At 41.5% G+C, this 22,389-nt stretch overlaps 1 protein-coding gene across 16 annotated transcripts in view; it reads left to right on the top strand.

Annotated features, from left to right (window-relative positions):
• RGL1 (ral guanine nucleotide dissociation stimulator like 1) overlaps positions 1-22,389 on the top strand; it is a 276,237-nt gene that overhangs the window by 83,807 nt on the left and 170,041 nt on the right. For 12 of the 16 annotated variants that reach the window (XM_081492484.1, XM_081492488.1, XM_081492471.1 and 9 more), the window contains one exon: positions 20,446-20,609. In XM_081492484.1, coding sequence (XP_081348610.1) covers positions 20,478-20,609 — 132 coding nt within the window. In that variant the 5' untranslated portion in view covers positions 20,446-20,477. Of the gene's footprint in view, positions 1-4,328; positions 4,581-12,474; positions 12,596-20,445; positions 20,610-22,389 lie in introns of all 16 variants that reach the window. The other 4 variants (XM_081492475.1, XM_081492474.1, XM_081492473.1 and 1 more) reach the window with 2 other exon arrangements.

The following is a 22,389-nucleotide window of genomic DNA, read 5'->3' as shown; positions in this document are numbered from 1 at the left end:
AAACAATAGAATGGGAAAGACTAGAGATCTCTTTACGAAAATTAGAGATACCAAAGGAACATTTCATGCAAAGATGGGCTCGATAAAGGACAGAAATGGTAGGGAACTAACAGAAGCAGAAGATATTAAGAAGAGGTGGCAAGAATACACAGAAGAACTGTACAAAAAAGATCTTCATGACCCAGATAATCATGATGGTGTGATCACTCACCTAGAGCAGACATCCTGAAATGTGAAGTCAAGTGGGCCTTAGGAAGCATCACTATGAACAAAGCTAGTGGAGGTGATGGAATTCCAGTTGAGCTATTTCACATCCTGAAAGATGACGCTGTGAAAGTGCTGCACTCAATATGCTAGCAAATATGGAATACTCAGCAGTGGCCCCAGGACTGGAAAAGGTCAGTTTTCATTCCAATCCCAAAGAAAGGCAATGGCAAAGAATGCTCAAACTATCGCACAATTGCACTCATCTCACACGCTAGTAAAGTAATGCTTAAAATTCTCCAAGCCAGGCTTCAGCAATACGTGAATCGTGAACTTTCAGATGTTCAAGCTGGTTTTAGAAAAGGGAGAGGAGCAAGAGATGAAATTGCCAACGTCCAATGGATCATCGAAGAAGCAAGAGAGTACCAAAAAACATCTATTTCTGCTTTATTGACTATGCCAAAGCCTTTGGCTGTGTGGATCATAATAAACTGTGGAAAATTCTGAAAGAGATGGGAATACTAGACCACCTGACCTGCTTCTTGAGAAACCTGTATGCAGGTCAGGAAGCAACAGTTAGAACTGGACATGGCACAACAGACTGGTTCCAAATAGGAAAAGGAGTACGTCAAGGCTGTGTATTGTCACCCTGCTTATTTAACTTATATGCAGAGTACATCATGAGAAACGCTGGGCTGGAGGAAGCACAAGCTGGAATCAAGATTGCTGGGAGAAATATAAATAACCTCAGATATGCAGATGACACCACCCTTATGTCAGAAAGTGAAGAAGAACTAAAGAGCCTCTTGATGAAAGTGAAAGAGGAGAGTGAAAAAGTTGGCTTAAAGCTCAACGTTCAGAAAACTAAGATCATGGCATCTGGTCCCATCACTTCATGGCAAATAGATGGGGAAACAGTGGAAACAGTGTCAGATTTTATTTTTCTGGGCTCCAAAATCACTGCTGATGGTGATTGCAGCCATGAAATTAAAAGACCCTTACTCCTTGGAAGGAAAGTTATGACCAACCTAGACAGCATATTAAGAAGCAGAGACATTACTTTGCCAACAAAAGTCTGTCTAGTCAAGGCTATGGTTTTTCCAGTTGTCATGTATGGATGTGAGAGTTGGACTATAAAGAAAGCTGAGCACCAAAGAATTGATGCTTTTGAACTGTGGTGTTGGAGAAGACTCTTGAGAGTCCCTTGGACTGCAAGGAGATCCAACCAGTCCATCCTAAAGGAGATCAGTCCTGGGTGTTCATCGGAGGGACTGATGTTGAAGCTCCAATACTTTGGCCACCTGATGTGAAGAGCTGACTCATTGGAAAAGACCCTGATACTGGGAAGGATTGGGGGCAGGAGGAGAAGGAGATGACAGAGAATGAGATGGTTGGATGGCATCTCCAACTCGACCGACATGAATTTGAGTAAACTCTGGGAGTTGGTGATGGACAGGGACCGTGGCATGCTGCTGTCCATGGCACCGCGAATCAAGACACAACTGAGCAAGTGTACTGAACTGAACTAGGATGAGGATGTTCACTCTTTCCACTTTTTTTTGCAACAGTCTCCTGGAGAATAAGGAAAATAAATAAAAAGGTATCCAAATTAGCTATAAGTAAAACCAACTTTTTTTTCATAGATGACATGATCAAACATGCTGCAAATCCTCACAAATCTACCAAAGGAAAAAAAAACCTGGTAGGACTAGTAAGTTACTTTAGTAAGATTTCAGGATACAAAATTAGTGTGTAAAAATCAATTGTGTTTATTGTATCAATTGCTAATTTGAGATTTCGTTGAAACCTGTATTATTGCTAATTTGTATGTTAGCAATAAGCAAATAGAAGTTAGAATAATAACTAAGACATCATTTGCAATAGCATCCCCAGACATAAAATACATGAAACCTCTACTGTGAGAAATAGAAATATTTCTATGAGAAATTACTGAACAAATGGATTGATTTACCTTGTTTAGGGCTTCCCTTGTGGCTCACCTGGTAAAGAATCTGGCTGCAATGTGGGACACCTGGATTTGATCCCTGGGTTGGAAAGACCCCTGGAGAAGGGAACAGCTACCCACTCCAGTATTCTGGCCTGGAGGATTCCATGGACTGACTGTATTGTCCATGGGGTTGCAAAGAGTCGGGCATGACTGAGCGACTTTCAGAAGGAATCCACCTTGTTTATAGCTTGGAAAACAGAATATTGTTACAATTTCAACTCTCTCCAAATCAATTTCTAGATTCAATGAAATCTCAGCATAATCAGTATTGTTTTTGAGTCAATATTATTAAAATGTCACTTCTCTCCAAAATGATGTATAGATTCAATTAAATCCTAATAAAAATCCCAGAAGGCTTTCTTGTAGTAAATTTCAAGCTGATTCTAAAATTTATATGGATATCTAAGTGCCTAGAATGGCCAAAAAATTTTTGAAAGAGAAGAATAAAGTTAGAAAACTTACTGATCTCAACGTTTACCGTAAAGCTGTAGTAATCAAGACAGTGTGTATTGGCATAAGTTTAGACACATAGATCAATGAAACGTAATAGAGAGTCCAAAAATAGGCCCACATATGTAAGGTCAATTGATTTTCAATAAAGATGCCAGGGTAATTCAATATGGAAAGGATTACTTTTTCAACAAATGGTCTGGAACAACTTATTATTGACAGAAAAAAATGAACCTCAACCCTCTATCACACACTAAAATTAATGTGAGATGGACCATAGCCCTAAATGCTAAAGCTATAAAGCTTTTAGAATAAATTTTGTAACCTTCAGGTAGACCAAAATTTCTTAAGACACAAAAACATGAATATAAAATGCTTGAATTGGGCTACATTAGAATTTAAAGCTTCTGTTCATCATAATATACTAGTAAGAAAATGAAAATGCAAAGGCAAACCCCAGACTGGCATAAAATATCAATATATATCTGACAAAGGATAGCTTTCCAGAATATATTTTTTTTAAAAAAAACCTCTTGTGACTCACCAGTAGAATCAATAAAAAGTCTGAACAAAAATGGACAAATCTGAACAAACTCTTCACCAAAGATGATAGACAGCCAATATATTCATGAAAAGATCTCCCCTGTCATTCTTCATTAAGGAAATGAAAATTAAAACCATCACATGATACCACTATACATCCATTAGAACATTGGAGGGAGGTATAGTTAAAATGAGCGACAATGCCAGCTGTTGGCACGCGATGCACCTGGCACCCTGATACACTGCTGATGGGAATGTAAAATTTTACAGCCACTCTGGAAAAGAGTTTTGGAAGTTTCTCATACAGTTATAAACATATATTTACCATATGATCAAGCAATTCACTCTTAGGTATTTATCCAAGAGAAATGGAGGCATATGTGCATATACAGAATTGTTCATGAATATTCCTGTCACTTTTATTTGATGTAATCCAAGTTGAGAACAACACAAATGTCCATCAACAGATGAATGTACAAGTGAAATCTTTAACAATGGAATACTCTGCATTAAAATTAGTAAACTACTAAGACACAACAACATGGATCCATCTCAAAACGAGTACAGTAAGTGAAAGAAGTCAGACACAAAGGTGTAGATATTGTATGACATTCAGTGTAATGAAACTAGGAAAGAAAAAATGTCCCATGTATTTACAGAAAGCAGATCCCTGGCTCCCTGAATACAGTGATGGGGTGAGATCAGCTGGGGAGAAGACTGAGGCATAACCTTTTGGTGTGATGGCAGTGCTCATTATTTTGATTTTAGTGTTGATAACCTGAGTGAATACGTTTGTCTAAAGTCATTGAATGCACCCTTAAGGTGAGAAAAGTAAATTATACTCCATTAAAATTGTCATTATATGTAGTATTTGCTCTGTTTTTGAGGGTCAAAGTCTTGGACTCAGTGTAGGGAAACTTCATAGGCGTGGACAGTTTCTCCATTGTATGAAGCCTTTTCTGTACTGGGTACTGTGTCAGGCATTCTTGTGACAAAAGCATTTATATTAATACTGTGATGGAACATAGTGGGTTGAAAGAAAAAATAAGGAATGAGGAAGGACAGGATATCTGTGAGTGATTTAGTCAACAAATATTTACTGACCATCTTATATATGTGCCAGCATGACCTAGGTGGGACTTTCCAGGTGGCTCAGTGGTAAAGAATCCACCTGCCAACGGAGGAGATGCAGGAGATACAGATTCAATCCCTGGGTCAGGAAGATTCCCCTGGAGGAGGAAATGGCAACCCACCCCAGTATGCTTGCCTGGAAAAATCCCATGGACAGGGCTACAGTCCGTGGGGTCACGAAGAGTCGGACACCGCTGAGCGAGTGAGCATGAGCACGTATGTCCTAGGCACCCAGCATATAAAGGTGAGCACGAATAGTCCCTGACCTGGAAGAACTCACCGTCCACTACAGTGCAAACTAACGTACAGTCTTACAAATGCTGTAATAGAAGTACAACCAACTTACATGGGATGTGCAATCAACTTCCCAGTGGGTTTATCACCAGGAGGTGACATTGGCATTTGTTTTTTAAATTAAATCCCCAGTGGTTAAGGTCAAATGCTTTGGAACCATATAGATATGGATGGGAATCCTGGTTCTGCTGCTTACTCCTTCTCTTATGGCTCATTTACATTGTTGTACAGCAGAAACCCACACAACAAAACAATTACCCTCCAATTAAAAATAAATTTAAAAGGTAATAACCAAACAAACTTACAGATATAGAGAACAGACTTGTGGTTGCCAAGAGAGAGGGGGGCGAGGAGGACTGGGAGTTTGGGATTAGCAGATGCAAACAATTACATATAAGATGGATAAACAGCAAGGTTCTACTGCATAGCACAGGGAACTGTACACAGCATCCTGTGATAGACCATATGGAAAAGAATATGCAAATGAGTAACTATATGTATAACTGAGTCACTTTGCTGTACAGCAAAAACTAAACACAACATTGTAAATCAATTATATGTCAATAAAATTTAAATAAAAAAATAAAAACATGCAAATAAGTGAGACTCAAAATAGGGGGCCATGAGATAATGGTACGTATCGGATATGATAACTACAGTATCAGGCATGTATATGCTCCAGTAGGTGATTGGTGTTGTATTAGGGAGGGTGTAGGCTAAGCTGCTGTAACAGAGACAAAGAAAAGGTAAGGGCAAGAAGAGTATTTTGGGCAGGAGTTGTCCATAAACAAAAGCATGAAAGCACTGTTTGGAGAATGTGAGAAGTCCAGCCATTGTGAGAGAGTTGGGGAATTGGAGCAGGGCAGAAGGGAATATATGACTTGTAGGTCAGGGTACAGTTGGACCATGACATACTGTGTTAAGAACCTTGAACTCTATGCTGTAACAGTGCATTCTTATTGCAGGTTCCTAAGAAGGCCAGTGATCTAATTAAAGGTTTTTAGGAAGGCTACTCTGGTGATGGTATGAAGGATGACTAGCAAGAGTTAAGGGCAGAGAGTCTAGCAACTGGTTATTGCAGTCGTTCAACCAAGAGATTGTGAAAGTATGTATCAAGGTGGTGGCTGGCACATAGAAGGTTCTGATCTGAGATGTCTTTAAAGAAGTAGTCAGTAGGACTTGGTGACTCCTTGAAGAAGGAGCTTAGTGACAGGGCCAGTTGAGGATGCGTCTGAGATTGCTAGTTTGGGTGTTTGGATGGATGGTGTTGAAATAAATCTCTAGACCCAAGATGGAGTCTCTCCTGCCTGGGGTGCCATATCATCAAACCAAACGTTAGATAACTTTGCATCTTTGTAAATGCTCTGCTTGAACAGAGGTGCAGTATAACTGTATTCAGTCATCGAGTCCCCAAACACCAAACACCAAACACCAAGCTCACTCTGGGCTTTCTCACCCCAAACGCGGTGGGCTATATCTTCTATTTGTCTTTTCCTTGCTCCTTATTCTTTATCCTGTAAAAGTTTCTTGCCTTCTGCCTTACTTTGCAGTTCTCTGAGATTGTCCACTTCCACGATGTGTTAAAGTTTGTTTGTATTCCCTAAATAAAGTTTGTATCTTGCTATTAGTGGATACAGGAAACCCATGAGCAAGAGAAGAATTCTGTAGTGAGTTAAGAGGTATGGACAGTGGATGCTGTTTTTGTGGAAAGCAGTGATTTTGAAAGTGTTTTGGTTGAATTTAGGGGGAGTTATACATGCAGCATTGTTCTAACATTTATGTGTGCTATAAAACGTAACAGATGAGATGAAATAAACATGTAAATAGAAGTTGTAATCTACGGTCTTGGGTACCAAGTCAGGGGTGTGCAATTCAGTTTAGACCCCCGAGGGTATAAGAGCCATTGTCAGGCTTGTTTGAAAGATTATGACCCTTCCTTTCTTCTCCTTTCTTTCTGTTTTTTCTTTTTTTTCCCCTGAAATAGGTATTCAAGTCATTACCCACTCTGAGCAATATTTGTAAAACTTTCCTTACATCTGGTGCATTCCCCTAGAAGTTCCTTGTAGTTCAAATGAAGCAAGATTTAACTATGTTGGCACAAACTTTCACTGTGTTACAAAGTGCTTCCTCCCTAAAAACTGGATAAGCCCAAGAGACAGAGGTTCTGGTAAAAGCCCCAAACTGGACCTAGAGGATGGTCCTTGCCTGGTTTGTCCCAGCAGAGAGGACCAGCTAAGGACTTGTCGTCTCACTTCACTACCTCTTCTCCCTAAGATGATGGAGAAAAGGAGAATTGAGGGAATTTGGCTCAATAGCTCAAACTAAAGCACTGGGGACACTTACATTTAAGGCTAATGTCACTGCCAAAGTGCTACTCAAATGTATTGAAAGTCCTGCCTTTCTGTTTCAAGTTCCTTTTTGGCCTGTGTGAGACCAGTCTGTTGCACATGGAAGGCGAGTGTTGCCAGATTCTAATTTGGAGAATAAAGAACTTATTTTTGACTAATTGGTCCAGTAGGAACTGGAGTAAACCTAAACAGCTCTGGAGGTCTGTGGCAAGGAAACAGAGAGGGGAGAGGGATTTAATCAGCCTTCACCTAGGCAGCCTATTGATAGACTTGTAGGCTGACTTAATGTACTTATTTCTCAGGTAAGACTTTAAAATTATTGATACTTGGCCCTGATTTCATGATATTTTATTCTCTGGATGATGTTATACTTACAAAAACAACTAGCCTGGAATTCCTTTTTAGGGCGCACAAGCAGATAAAAAATAAAACCCCACACTTGGTGTCCAGACTAAACTGGAGAAATGGAGTAGGTGTGTAGGAGCTGAGACTCTAAGCCCACTAAAGCTGCACTAGCATTTAAGTCATTTTTCAGCCTACGATGACGTTAGTAATCATTAAAAATCTCTGGTATCCTGAGCCACTGTCAGCTGTAATCGAATTGGAGCGATGAACCTGAGGTCTGCATTCACTTGAGCTGTAAATCGTAAACCCATCACCCTCCCAAGCAGAGGCAGAGAGAAATCAGTGTGTACCCTAATAGGGTCCATATGTCGTTGTAAAGAAAGTCTTAAAAAATAATTAGGCTTACTGATCACCATACTTTTGTAGCAAAAATGTACATATGTGACTAAGAAGTGAGAGAACTGACAACGTCAATGTTTGGCTTCTGTTTTCTGCCATTTTTTAGAAAGAGTGGAAAAATTGTTTGCTTAGCTCTGGAAGGGCAGGCCTGGGGAAGCTATGACAGGCACCCAGGATTGGAGAGGAGCTGGCAGAGTGGGACATGAAGGGTGGTAGGAAGAAACAGGCTCTCAGCTATGTAGATAAGGAAGCATACATTTCAGATAACCCTCTTGGCCTTCCCTCTTCTACCTGAGTGCAAAGAGTTAGTGTTTCTCTTTAAACATTAATGTTACAAACCCAAGTTAACATAGCCACAATTCTGTAAAAATTGTCATAGGCCATTGTTGTTGTTCAGTCACTAAGTAGTGTCCGCCTCTTTGCAACCACATGGACTGCAGCACGCCAGGCTTCCCTGCTCTTCACTGTCTCCTGGAGCTTGTTCAAACTCATGTGCTTGAGTTGGTGATGCCATCCAACCATCTCATCCCCTGTCGCCCCCTTCTCCTCCTGCCCTCAATCTTTCCCAGCTTCAGGGTTCTTCTCCAATGATTCAGCTCTTCCCATCACGTGGCCAAAGGTTATTATAGTATAGAAAAGGATGCTTTGCTTTTCTGCTGTCTGACCTTGGGTAATTCTCTTCACTTCTCTGAGCTTCGGTGAATAGGGAATTCATACTTGACTCACAGAGCTCTCAGTGTAATGCCCTTGTATATATCTATCTTCTAACGCTTAACCTATTGTTTTGAAATATAACTCTTTTCAAATGATTGTGAACTTCCCAGTGGTTCAGATTAAGAACTCCCAGCATGAAGCCGCTTAAAGGAGGACACGTGCTTATTTATCTTTATTTCTCCCTGCCTCACCCACACCTGGCACAATGATTAGGCTAAATAATTAAAATATCAGGGACTTCCCCATCCCTCCTGTGCATCATATCTTTTGGGGTGAGGTTTAAGCAACTTAACTGTCATGTCCCTGGAAATTTGCCATCTAGTTGCAGTTGAGTCAGTTTGGCCCATTGACTCCCTCAGCTAGGAAGTCAGGGATGCTAAATCAAATATTGGCACAATTGCTCTTTGGACTAAGGGGTCTGAATCCAAGACGGACTTTCATTCAGTTTCCACTTTGGTTTATTGGAAATGCCAAGGTCAAGCTGTGGCAATGAAAAGAATGGAGAAAGTGAAAAGTCCTGTAAAAGCTGAAGGAGGAAAAAATAAAAGAGAAAAAAACCCAAAAACAACTGCAACCCAGTTGGAATGAAGTGGTGACCTAGAATGAAATAATCCTTCTTCCCCTCAGACAGATGTCTCAGTGGATTTCATACTAAATCCAAAACTAAAACTGAAACCTAACTGAATGTTCAAACCTGCATTCCTTCCACCCCTCATTTCTTGGTATCAAAGTTGAGACATTTCACGAGTTCTGCTATCACAAACTGTATGTGTGTGGGAAAGGGGCAGATAAAATGGGCCAATTAGACTGCAGCCACATCTGTCAAAACTCTAACCCTTCACCTTGGTGAAAATATAATCTAGAATCAAACACAGAAGCCCTGAAGATGGACACAAGCCATGTGATGCAGCCTTTGAAAAGACTGTGATGGATGGCCGCTGCTTTCTGAAGGCCTAATGAGAAATCCAGGCTTGGCCCTGCTAGGAATCTTTGCAATCTTAAAGAAAAAAGTAGGTTCTAATTCAGTAACTATTTCATATATCCCAGCAAGGTCCTCCCTCCAGGCTTAGTCGAAAACATTCCTGACTCTGTTGCTATGCAAAGCAGTTTTCCAATATGTCTTGGAAACCTGTTTGAGATTTGAGAGTGGAATTTGGTTTTCAGTGGCCTCATTTAGGCTTGAGATCTTTTGGTTCACTCCAAAATAATGTGAGAGTTCTATTCTTTTTGGACTGTGGAGGGTAAATTCTCATCTAAGATACATGTGAATGCAGGATGCATCCTCTATGACACACCCTTATAGAACTGATGTGAAAAGCAAAAAAAAAAAAACTGAAGAAATAAAAGAAGTTGGAGTGTCTTTATAAAAAAGTTCACTAAGAGACTCTGAGGGCTTCCCAGGTGGCACTAGTGGTAAAGAGCCAACCTGCCGATGCAGGAGACATGAGAGACGCAGGTTCAGTCCCTGGGTTAGCAAGATCCCCTGGAGGAAGGTATGGCAACCCACTCCAATATTCTTGCCTGGAGAATCGCATGGACAGAGGAGCCTGGTGGGCTACAGTCCATGGGGTCCTAAAGAGTCGGACACAAATGAAATGACTTAACATGCACACACACAAGAGACTTTGAAGCAATTGGAAATATGGAAAATCATTGAAAATAATGATTACCTCTTTTCTAATACACATGGAACACAACCAACGTAACTGCATTTACTGATGAAAATGTCACTGTGCTATGGCAAGTGCCAGCCTTTGGGAAGGTTGTGTCCAAATTCTATAAGAAATAGCTTTGACTTTCTGTTGTGTTCACTCTAGGTGACACAGGTCACCCGGGGATAAGCCCACAAGGTCTAGGTAAGAGTCTGAGTCAAGAAGCAGCATCTCTAGTAGTTTCTCCTCCTTGTTTCATTGTCTTTGCGCTTCTGTGTGCATCAGGATCACTGAGTTTTTGGTGGCACCTAGGCTAGGTCAAGGAAGCTGAGAAAAAAGTAAAAAATGTGGGCCACTGGTAGAAGTCATCCTAACACAAGGTACACAGGTCCTTCCCTCTCCCATGCTGGAGGACTGTTTTTTTGGTGTTGTTCAGTTACTCAGTCATGTCTGACTCTTTGTGATCCCATGGACTGCAGCATGCCAGACCTCCCTGTCCTTCACCATCTCCTGGAGTTTGCTCAAACTCATGTCCATTGAGTTGGTTATGCCATCCAACCATCACATCCTCTGTCATCCCCTTCTCCTCCTGCCTTCAATATTTTCCAGCATCAGGGTCTTTTCTAATAAGTCGGCTCTTCGCATCAGGTGGCCAAAGTATTGGAGCTTCAGTTTCAGCATCAGTTTCAGCGTTGGGATGAATATTGAACCTGTTTGTTTGGCCTTAGCCCCACTATGGGCATTTGTTTCTATTTCACAGGTCAAGATCAAGGAAGGAAGAAAATAGTTAGATGGAAATGAAGGTGCTACTCTGAATGTAAAGTCTAGCACTTAGTCTAGCAAATTGGTGTCTGGGGTATTCAGCAGGACTAACTGGATTTAATCATTGCTTTGTGAAACTAATCAGAGGGGGGCAAGGTTATCTGATCTAATGGAAGAAGACCTGTAATTAAGCATACATGTTATATGTAAAACTCATGGTGGCCTTGCTGCTTAGAGATTGAGAAAGAGGATGAGGATTGGTCTAGTGCCAGCTCACTGTACATTCCTCTCCCAGAGCGTTTTCTTGAAAGAGATTTCCCCCCATCGGGACCTGCCATTATCCTCCGGTCTAGTGAAAGTGACTGTAATTAAATAGATTAGACTTCTGTTTTTGGTAAAGTAAAAGATTGGGAACAGATCACTCTTTAACCTGAGATGTGGAAAGGCCAATCTATTTGGAAGTTAAATGATTTTGTGCATTAACTGATGCACTCCACGGATTTCCTCTCCCGAATCTAACATTTCAAAATTTAACATTCCTCCTGTGAGAAGCTCTGTTCTGAATCTTTTCAAGAGCTCCGATTCCTGGGAATTCAGATTTTTCAGCATTTACATGGTGTTATTTTGTATGTGGGCTTCCCTTGTGGCTCAGCTGGTAAAGAATCCACCTGCAATGCAGGAGACCTGGGTTCGATCCCTGGGTTGGGAAGATCCCCTGGAGAAGGGAAAGGCTACCCACTCCAGTAGTCTGGCCTGGAGAATTCCATGGACTCAGTGGAGCATTGACTATTAAGGGGTAGAAGTAGTGTAGTTATGTTCCCAGGTAGCTTAGTGGTAAAGAATCAGCTTGCCAAGGCAGGAGACCCACTTTTGATGCCTAGGTCGGGAAGATCCCCTGGAGAAGGAAATGGCAATCCACTCCAGTATTCTTGCCTGGGATATCCCAGAAACAGAGGAACCTGGCGGGTTACAGTCCACTGGATTGCAAGAGTCAGACACCACTGAGTGACTGAACAACAACAAAACAGCATAGTGCAGTGGTGAGGATACATCTCGGGGGTCAGGACGGCTTGAGAGAAACTCCAAGACTAGTGCCTTCACCTCTCATGATCTGAGCTTCTCCGGAGTCTGGTCTGAGGATGAGCTGATGCTTGCAAAGTGCAGACCCAGCGCCTGGCAGGGTTGAATGCTGACTTCAGTGTGATAGTGGTGGTGGTAGGGCTTGTTAGCCCTGTTGTTGTTATTGTTGGGGCTTAAAAGATAGCTCTGACATGAATCAGCTCAACTTCCTTCAACTTGAAGGTAAAAATTAGCCTGGAACTGTTGAACTGGGCAATGCTCCCTTCATGGTTTTTGTATTTTGCCCTCATGCAGCCAGTTAAAGCTGGAGTCCATAGAACTGTGAAACATGGACCTGGGACAGTCACGTGACTTACAGTTTTATCTCATTTTCAGCTTTCAAGCGACATCATCACTGAGCTTTTTATTGTTAAAAATGCAGGCCATAAGCAACTCAGCCCCTTAGACTTCTCTCTCTCCCCCTTAGAATGCTGGAGGATTCTTTGTGATCTGAACCTCTGTTCCGTCTAGGTGTCCTCTCCCTCCCCCACGTCTGTCTTTGCAGATTTGTTTCCAGACTGGCCGTGCTGAATGGAGACCAGGAAGGGAGCCCAGCTGTTTTCCTTGTGTTTTCTCTCCGTGCTGAGCAGGAATTGCTGAGCAAAGAGCAGCATTTCTCAAGGGAAGTTCATAAGGGTAGTACAAACTTGGTCTGGGTTTTCTTTCTTTCTTTCTTTCTTTTCTTTTTGAATTATTATTAAAAACTTCTGCCAAATACTATCAGTGAGGAGGAAAAGTACAAAAAAATCTGAAGTGCACTTGAACCAGCCTTTAAAAAAATAACAGTCTGAATGAAGAAGGAAGGCCTTGCACTTCTTTAATTTTCTACATTTGACAAGAGACAGTTGCTTTCAGAGAAAGTCACTCCTGACTCCACAGACGATTGTGCAACTTTGCCCAGTATTCAGTGAGACAGTCCATAATTAAAATTCCTTTGGAAATGGTTGCCCAATGATTGACATTTGTCCCAAAATACATCGTAATGGTAAATGTGTAATCTTGGACTCCAGTGAAATTTTTTTTTTTTTATGGAAAGAAAAGAAAATGAACTTTTTTTTTTTTTTAAATATGATTGGGCTTTTTTTTTTAAAACAAGTTGCAGCAGCATAACAAATTTATGTCCAGTCTTGCTGTCAAAGAACTGGCAGTCCAGCAGGGGAGACCAGATTAAGCTGAGGAAAGCAAAAGAAAGCAATGTGCAGAATATAAGTGAGTTGCTGTTGACATTCCAAAAAGGAAGAGATATTGAAGATCTGTTTACCTCCTAATACATGCACATACACTGTCACTTCAAACACAAATAACTTTTAGTATTGCTGTGAAATGTTTTGACATGCCCCCTTTTCCAGCCCTAGGGAGCTCTCTCTATGCCAGGGCTTCCTGGAGACCTTTCCGTCTGATGTCTGTCTGTGCCTCAGTCTCTATTTCCCCCACAGAAATCCCTGATTCCAGACAGTTGCTGCTTTCTCTCTTTTCAGATGGCATAGACTGGTGAGACCACTGTGATGCACCCCCACAATTGGAAAGGCTGTATCTTAATACCTTCTTGGATCCCCCCAATTTGTAAATACTGCAATAGCAATCATGATTAGAAAAATCTACCACCAAGCCATCCTTAGCTTTAGGTGCTAAGCATTGGTGAGCGCCCCCAAACACCAGGTTTACAAAGCTTCAGCAAACTTACAGTTGACTACATGACTGAGAATTTGGGGTTGTTCTTGAGCAGTCAAAATTCAGATGTTCTATCTGTCAATGCCAAGGGGATCTTCATGCTCTTTTTTGACTTCTGAATAGCTAATGCATGCCTAATGTGGAAATAAGTGAAGAATATGTGAATGACCCACAGAAGTCACAACTTTTTGCTGTTTTGTTTAGTAGTGTAGATCGCTCAGCTCTACTGGAAAAGCAATTCAATGCAGATTAGTTTTGCTTCCTACATTTGTGGGGAGGTGAGTGTTTTGTCTCTGTAAGCAGTCTCAGCAACCTTGTAGTCTGTCTATTCACTTTATTTTTATTTTATTTGGCTGCCTTCGTTTTCCATCGCATCATGCGGGATCTTTGATTTGCAGCGCATGGACTCTCCAGTTGTGGCACACAGACTCCAGATCACGTGGGCTTTAGTAGTTGCAGCACGTGGGCACTGTAGTTGGGGTGCGGTGGGTTTAGTTACTATGCAGCATGTGGATCTTGGTTTCCTGACCAGGGGTCGAACCCATGTCCCCTGCGTTGCAAAGCAGATTCTTAACCACTGGACCACCAGGGAAGTCCCTATCTGTTTATTTTAAAGAGGAGGAAACTGAGGCTGAGGAGTGAAATAGTTGCTCAAGGTTCATATAGATAATTACTGTGCCTGCATGACTTGAACCCAGATCTCCTGACTGGAATTTCAGTGCTGTTTGTATGACACTATTCTAGATCTTTGATTAAAACTAAGAGGCAGACTCTTATTGATAGATAAACTTTTTAGGTGGAAGAGCTGTAAATAGTAGGAGAAAAAGATAAACTTGTCTTATCTGAACAGGACCTCAGCTCTTTAGGAAGAAGAATAAGGATGAGAGAAGGTAGGAGGAAAGACATGGCAGAAAGACAAGTGATCCTGGAAGAGACTGGAACAGGGCAAATGCCACACTTTTTCAAGATTAGAAGAAATCTGAGCTGAGATAAAAAGTCAAAATTCTTCAGGGAGAAGTAAGAGTTTATGTGCATAAAGGGAGTAAAACAGAAATATTGTATTATTGATATGAATGATGGAATCTGCAGGGGCAGAAGAAAAGTATGACCCTAATAGGTAAAAAAGAAACACCACACCAGTAAGGTGTGGTAAGGTTCTGAATATTAAGCACTTTTTTTCCTTCCAAAAATATGTAAAGAGGAGAGGTAGGAGGAAAAAGATAATGATTTAGAGAGCTCTCATACATTATTTACTATCATAGTAGGATGTCAAATAATGAAGTACTGATTGATTTATCAAAGTCCAGCATAGGGACTAATAATTAGTCCCCAGCATAGGGATTAATAAAGTAAATATAGATTTCAGTAAAATTGTGCCCTAGCACTTACTTGAAACTCAACATTAAAAAAAAAAATAAGATCATGGCATCTGGTCCCATCACTTCATGGCAAATAGAAGGGAAAAAATTGGAAGCAGTGACAGATTTTATTTTCTTGGGCTCCAAAATCACTGTGGACAGTAAATGCAGCCATGAGATTAAAAGACGCTTGCTCCTTGGAAGGAGAGCTGTGACAAACCTAGATAGCATATTAAAAAGCAGACATATCACTTTGCTGAAAAAGGTCCATATAGTCAAAGCTATGGTTTTCCCAGTAGTCATATACAGATGTGAGAGTTGAACCATAAAGAAGGTTGAAAGGAAAGATCATGTGCTCAGTCGTGTCCGGCTCTTTGCGACCCCATGGACTGTAGCCCGCCAAGCTCCTCTGTCCATGGGATTCTCCAGGCAAGAATACTGGAGTGGATTGCCATTCCCTACTCCAAGGGATCTTCTTGACCCAGGGACTGAACCCGCATCTCTTGCATCTCCTGCATTGGCAGGCAGATTGTTTCCCACTAGTGCCACCTGGGAAGAGAATTGATGCTTTCCAACTGTGGTGCTGGAGAAGATTCTTGAGAGTCGCTTGGACTGCAAGGAGATCAAACTAGTCAATCATAAAGGCAATCAATCCTGAATGTTCATTAGAAGGACTGATGCTGAAGCCAAAGCTTCAATACTTTGGCCACCTGATGTGAAGAGCTGACTTAACTGGAAAAGACCCTGATGCTAGGAAAAATTGAGGACAAGAGAAGGGGGCAGCAGAGGATGAGATGGTAAGATAACATCAATGGACATGAGTTTGAGAAAACTCTGGGAGATAGTGAAGGACAGGGAAGCCTGGTGTGTTGCAGTCCATGGGGCTGCAAAGTGTTGGACACAGTTCAGCAACGGAACAACAGCAGAGCATTCAACCAAGCTTAGAGTCATTCTGAGCAAAGGCCATGTGTGACTGTATAGGTCACACCTGTAAAGCCTGCCTGGTCAGAAGTTAAGATGGGAGTAAAAAGGAAACAGAATGGTCTATTTTTTCATGATATTTCCCCTCCATCTATTCCACTGTTACCTATGATTCATCAGATGTGACCACCTCTCAAGGAACACTGTTATGCCAATTATCTAAGACAGTGACACTTCAACTCTAGTCCGTGGGGAAGAGGCATGAGGTCTCATTCCACCAGTGAAGGGTAGGGGCTGGGGGTTGAAGCCCTTCTGAACTGACCTAGGAGAGAGTGCGTGAACTTGGAACCGTACAACTTTCTAGCAGTGACTTAATCTCTCTGAGTCAAATGTTTCATTGCTGTGAAATGGTGATGTTTACCCTGAGGCATTATTGTATGGATTGGAGATACAATAAGTCCCCAACATACGAATGAGTTCTGTTCTAAGAACATGTTCATTAAGCCCAATTTGTTCATAAGTCCAACAAAGTTAGCCTAGGTAACCAACTACGTCTAACACATCAGCTGTATCATATTGTACTGTAATAGGTTTACAATACTTTTGACACAAATAATATATAAAAAGCAAGCACAAAAAATAAAGAAAAACATTTTTAATCTTACAGTATGGTACCTTGAAATGTACAATACAGTACCGGCTACATCACCACGGCTTTTACACTTGCTTCCAGACATTCTGGACTTGAAATAAAGTTACTGTACTACTGCACTGTATAAAGTACAGTACTTTGTACAGCAAAGTGCACAAAAACACAGCTACTTGTAGAGGATGTACACACGTGACAGTGTACCCCAGACACGTGAACTAACTTATGTGATTGGACATGTGAGTGCAAGTTTGCATCTTTGCAAGTTCACAACTTAAAGGTTTGTATTCAGGGGACATACTGTAATGTGAAAAATACCTAGCAACATGACTAGGAGGCAATGAAAGCACAACCTATGTTATTCATATGGTTGTTTTGTGCGTGTGAGCGAGGAAATATACTGAGCATGGTGGAAAGGCCTCACGTCTCAGAGAGGGTGGAGGATCTCAGAGTGCTTGAAGGGCCTCGTAAGAGCTGGCTGCCTCTTTGCACTCGTCCTTAGTTCCTAAGTACCTTGGAATGGTTTAAAACTCAGAATTGCAACTTCTTCCCAAACAGGGTAAGGGACAGTCTGTAGGAAGTCAGTATGCAATAGTCAGTTCAGTCTCCAATATGGAAAACTTGCCAACTTTCACTCACACTGTGGGGATGAGAAAGCAGCTGTGGGCAGACATTAGGGTAAGAGCCATGGGGTCACTGGGCTATGTTACATTTACAGATATTGCATTGTTCCCCCTGAGATTCTGCAGTCTGTCTAGTTTATCCAGGTACCTTTCCATGGTATGCAAACGGTACAGCCCTAAAACCATCTGATATAGTTTTTCTACTTTGTTCTGATTTATTATTTGTTGTTTACAGTATTATCTCCAATAACAACAATGGAATTTCCTTCTCTACTAATTTGGCCTGTTTCCATTTTGCCTGTTTATTTTAATTTCCTTTTTTTGGAACTGAAACCCCCACATGACTCTCCTTTGTTTGTTTCCTTGCATGTATGTGTCAGCATCATTTATGTCCATTCAGAAGAACTTTGTTCATTAATTGTCAAGGTTCTGTTTCCTGGTTCCTATCGGGAGTGTATTGAGTGCTTCATGCTTCTAAGTACTGCACAATGGTTTTGGTTAACAGTTTTCCTCATCACTGCTCTCTACCAGCAGATTGCTTGCTCTCCATGGCTTACAGATGGAGCATGTGAGGCAGAGAAGTGACTTGGCTGTAGAAGACCCTTCTCTTGAATTTTCCGACCTATGACCCCTGCCCAGCTTATCAGTGCCATTTCCGTCTACTTTTATTTTATTTTAAATTTAGTTTTTGACTGGAGGATAATTGCTTTACAATGTTGTATTGGTTTCTGCTGTACAACAACATGAATCAGTCATAATTATATATATGTCTCCCCTCCCTCTTCAGCCTCCCTCGTCTCTGCCATCCCACCCTCCTAGGTCATCACAGAGCACCAGCCTGGGCTCCCAGTGCTAAACAGGAGCTTCCCACTAGCTAGCTATTTCACACATGAGTGTGTATATATGTCAATGCTATTTTCTCAATTCATCCCACCCTCTCCTTCCTACACTGTGTCCACAAGTCCAATCTCTACATCTGTATCTCTGTTTCTTCACTGCAAATAGGTTCATCAGTACTATTTTTCATTTGCTTTTATTTGGGCAGTAGGTTATGTGAGCTTAAGACCTGCTTTTTGCAGCCATGTTCAATTCCTTGAAGACATTTCCAAGAAAATGACTCTGTTGTTAGCTAATGAGCAATTGCTGCTTGCGAGGTTACTGCCTAGGGGTGCAGGATGAATGTTAGACTTACCTCTTTCTTATGAAGAGCTTACAGCCCACTAAGTCAACAAAAGTTAAAGAGAAGAGGTAACTCGACTTGTAATCTGTTATTTGAATATATTAAATCTGCTGCCTTAATTTTACTGGATTCTCATGATTTACTGAATTAATGACTCCATCAAATATATATGTATACCTACTTTGTACTTGACATCATCTCTAGTGTTTAGATGCTTAAAAGACCAAAAGGTAGAAATAGAGTTGAAAGCAAATAATTTTAAGTGCTATAGGTGACATGGTAGAAATCTGTCCAGAGTATTTACAGAGGGATACAAAGGAGGAAAGGTCTTTATTCTGTTGGCATAGTGGGTGAAGGGGAGGTGACACAAACAAAGGCTGAAAGATCCTGGATGTTTTTGACATCCGTAAGCACTTTATTTGGGGCTTCTCAGGTGGCTCAGTGGTAAAGAATCCGCCTGCCAATACCAGAGACACGGGTTTGATCCCTGGATCAGGAAGATCCCCTGGAGTAGGATGGCAACTCACTCCAGTATTCCTGCTTGGAGAATTCCATAAACAGAGGTGCCTGGCGGGCTACAGTCCATGGGGTTGCAAAAGAGTCGGATGCATGCAAGCACTTTATTTATTTACTTAACTGTGTCGCCGGGCCTTAGTTGTAGCATGCAGGATCTTCATTGTCTCATGTGGGATCTTTCTAATTGTGACCCCCAGGCTCAGTAGTTGTGGCACATTGCCTTAGTTGCTCTGTGGGATGTGGAATCTTCCAGGACCAAGGATCGAACTTGTGTCTCCTGCATTGCAAGGCAGATTATTTACCGCTGAGCCACCAGGGAAGTCCCTATAAGCACTTTAAACAACAGAGACAGTGTCGTTGAGGAGGCTGCTGGTCATGGTAGGAGGAGGGAGGTAGAGGAATTCTTAGATGCTATGTTACAGAATTTGGACTTTAATCTCTGGGAAAAGATTTTGGTAGGTGGAACATAATTATCAGATTTGCTTTTTAGAAAAATTGCTCTGAGAAGGATGGGCTCGGGAATGTGAATAGAGGTAAGAAGATTCCTTAGGGCGGTATGGTGCTGGGCAGGTAAAATGTGATTCTGAACAAACCAGTGGCAGGTGGAATGTTGTCAAGGAAATAGACTTTATAGAATTGGTATCAATTTTTAAATATTGTCTCTAGAGTGACTGCTGATGAAACTGAGGCTCAAGAAGTTAACACAGCTAATAAATATCAAAGAGAACCTTCCTCTTTGCTTCTGCTGCAGTTTAGAAATATGATTACTGTGGCATTTCACACACGGTGCTATAAGACACTGCGTGGTGACTACCTGTTTACAATCGTTTCTGTCTGGAGACAGCAAACTTCTTAAGGTTAAGAAACAAACTGCCGAATTATTTGTGCCTGCCTCGCATGGAGACTCAAACAAATAAGTATTTACTAGATGTTTAAAGAGTAAAACTCCCGATCCCAGAACCAGTGCTTTTCCCACATGCCCCGCACGGCATGGAAATGCAAAAACATCATTCAGGCTTGTCTTGAGTGCTCAGTTTGACTCTTTGCCACCCCATAGACTGTAGCCCACCAGACTGCTTGTCTATGGGATTCTCCAGGCAAGATTACTGAAGTAGGTTGTCATTTCCTCTTTCAGGGGATCTTCCCGACCCAGGGCTAGAACCCTCTTCTCTTATGTCTCCTGCATTGGCAGGTGGATACTGAGCCACCCGGGAAGCCCGGGTGTGTCTTACATCCACCCATTTCCATCTCTTCTACTGAGGGACCAGAGCAAAGTGACAAGCAGATAGAACAGGCGAAGGATACTTTTTACTTTACTTTAAAATTTTATCACTTCTATTATCAAAATGCATCTCTTCTCCAGAAGCCTGCATTAAAATGCCAATCATGAATAACTAAAATATAAAAAGTGGCCATAAAATTTAGTGTCTATTGTGATACTATTTTTGATGGTCTCATTATCCATGAGTCAGGCATGGTAATTTGCTCTGCCATCTCTTTGTTGCTGTTGTTGTTATGTAATGTTTTAACCTGGATCCCACTTTATTCTTCCACACAGATCCGTAATGCCTCCTGCCTGGCTCTTTCAAGATGGAGGAGAAGCCCTTGGGAGAGCCTGCACATGTGGTGTCTAAACTCAAACTTTCCACCAAGGTAGAAAGCACAGGACACTGGCTGGTGGAAGATCACGCTCGGATATGGGAAGTTTTAAAGACAGAGGAGGTAAGACAACGCTAAGTGACACAGTTGGTGCAGTGATAGGTTTTCTTAGATTTGAGATGCTCATTCTTAGTGCAGCTGTTATCATAGGCCAGCTTGGCAACTTTTTATTCAGGGGCCATAGGCACAACCACAGCTAGAGAATAAGAAGTCAGGGGCATGTCCCTTGGACATTAATAACTCCACAGCGATTCATTCAGCCAAGGGAGGTAGCCCTGACAGATAGGACTTAAAACATGCAAGTAGGCATTGTCCTTGTAGATTCCTACCAAACATACATGGGAAATCAAATTGTGGTGAGAAAATTGATTCCTAAGGATCAACTAACACATGTGGAATTATATAAATTCATTCTTTGACAGCGTGAGATTAAGTATTAGTTAGGGCTCCTTGGTTGCAAGTAATAGGAATTGACTCTAATTTAAAGAAACTGGCAAATTATTGGAGGATATTGGGAGGTTTGCAGAACTGATGCGAATTTGGAGAACTATGTTTGAAATAGGACAGGAGCCAAGTCAGCAGGAACGAGTCAGAGCCTACCCTGGTCTAACTTCCAAACTGGTCTCTCCCCTCTCATTCTCACATTTCTCTGCTCAAAATGCAAAACAATGGGAGAGCAGGCCTCACCACCAAGCTTGGTCACATGTCTTTCTGTTGGTTATTGTGTTAAGCGGTAAATAACCTTTCATGAGAAATCATTATACCAAGGCCTCAGAGCACTTGTGTTTGGTGTCCAAATCTCTAATATCTGCATTTTGTAATGATTCCAGTCCAAGAAAGTAGTAAAATAGCTATCTATAGTCTTAAACATGTGAAATCCAGATGAAGAAACTATAAACTCTTTCTATAGAAATACTAGCACAGCAGTTTTGTTTTTTGTTTTTTAAAGCAGTAAAATTCTGCAGAAAGCTGTTTGAAGTCTCTGTGTATGTCACTTAATAGGGTCAAGACTAGGATCAGAAAGGGAAGTGCTGAGGGCACAAAATGTAAGGAGGTACCCACTCTCAGGTGTATGTCCTACACTGGCACAAACTTGGAAGTTAATCTGTCCTTGTATTTTGCATGCTAGGTGCCTTGCTTACTCACCCTAGTCCTGGCCCTGGCACCCAATTCTATTTGCTTTCCTCCTTCTCCAAAGGTGATCACTCTTCGAAATTTGGAGTTTATCATCCTTATGCATATTTCAGGGCTTCCCAGGTGGCGCTAGTGGTAAAGAACTTGGCTGCCAGTGCAGGAGACACAAGAGACTTGGGTTCGATCCTTGGGTCGAGGAGATCCCCTGGAGGAGGGCACAGCAACCCACTCCAGTATTCTTGTTTGGAGAATTCCATGGACAGAGGAACCTGGCAGGCTACAGTCCACGGGGTCGCAAACAGTTGGACACGACTGAGTGACTGAGCACGCATGCAAAGTTGATACTAAAAAATGGGAAATAGGTGGGGGAATGGCATTAAATCAGTCAGTAATTGCAATGCAGTGTGATGAGTGTTGTATGTAATAAATACGTCCCTAGGTGTTTTCAGAACCTACAGCAGGGAGCATTAATCCTGCATGGAGATGTGGGTGTCAAGGAAAGAAAGCTTCTCTGCGAAGAAGTAAGGCTTGGGTTCATTCTTAAAGGAAAAGTAGAGTTAATCCAACAGAAGGGATTTTAGAAGAGGAACCCAAGCAAATATTCCCAGAAGAGGGAAAATTGTGTAAAGGGCAGTATTATTAATAGAATGTCCTGCAGTTGGGAGTGTCTGCAGCAGAAGAGAAATGGCAAGAGATGAAGCTGAGAAGC

This window comes from Giraffa tippelskirchi, chromosome 5, assembly GCF_054371585.1.
Source record: "Giraffa tippelskirchi isolate mGirTip1 chromosome 5, T2T-mGirTip1v1.2.pri, whole genome shotgun sequence".
NCBI lineage: Eukaryota > Metazoa > Chordata > Mammalia > Artiodactyla > Giraffidae > Giraffa > Giraffa tippelskirchi.
The sequence above is the reverse complement of the archived record's forward strand: the minus strand, read 5'-3'. Positions and strand labels throughout refer to the sequence as shown.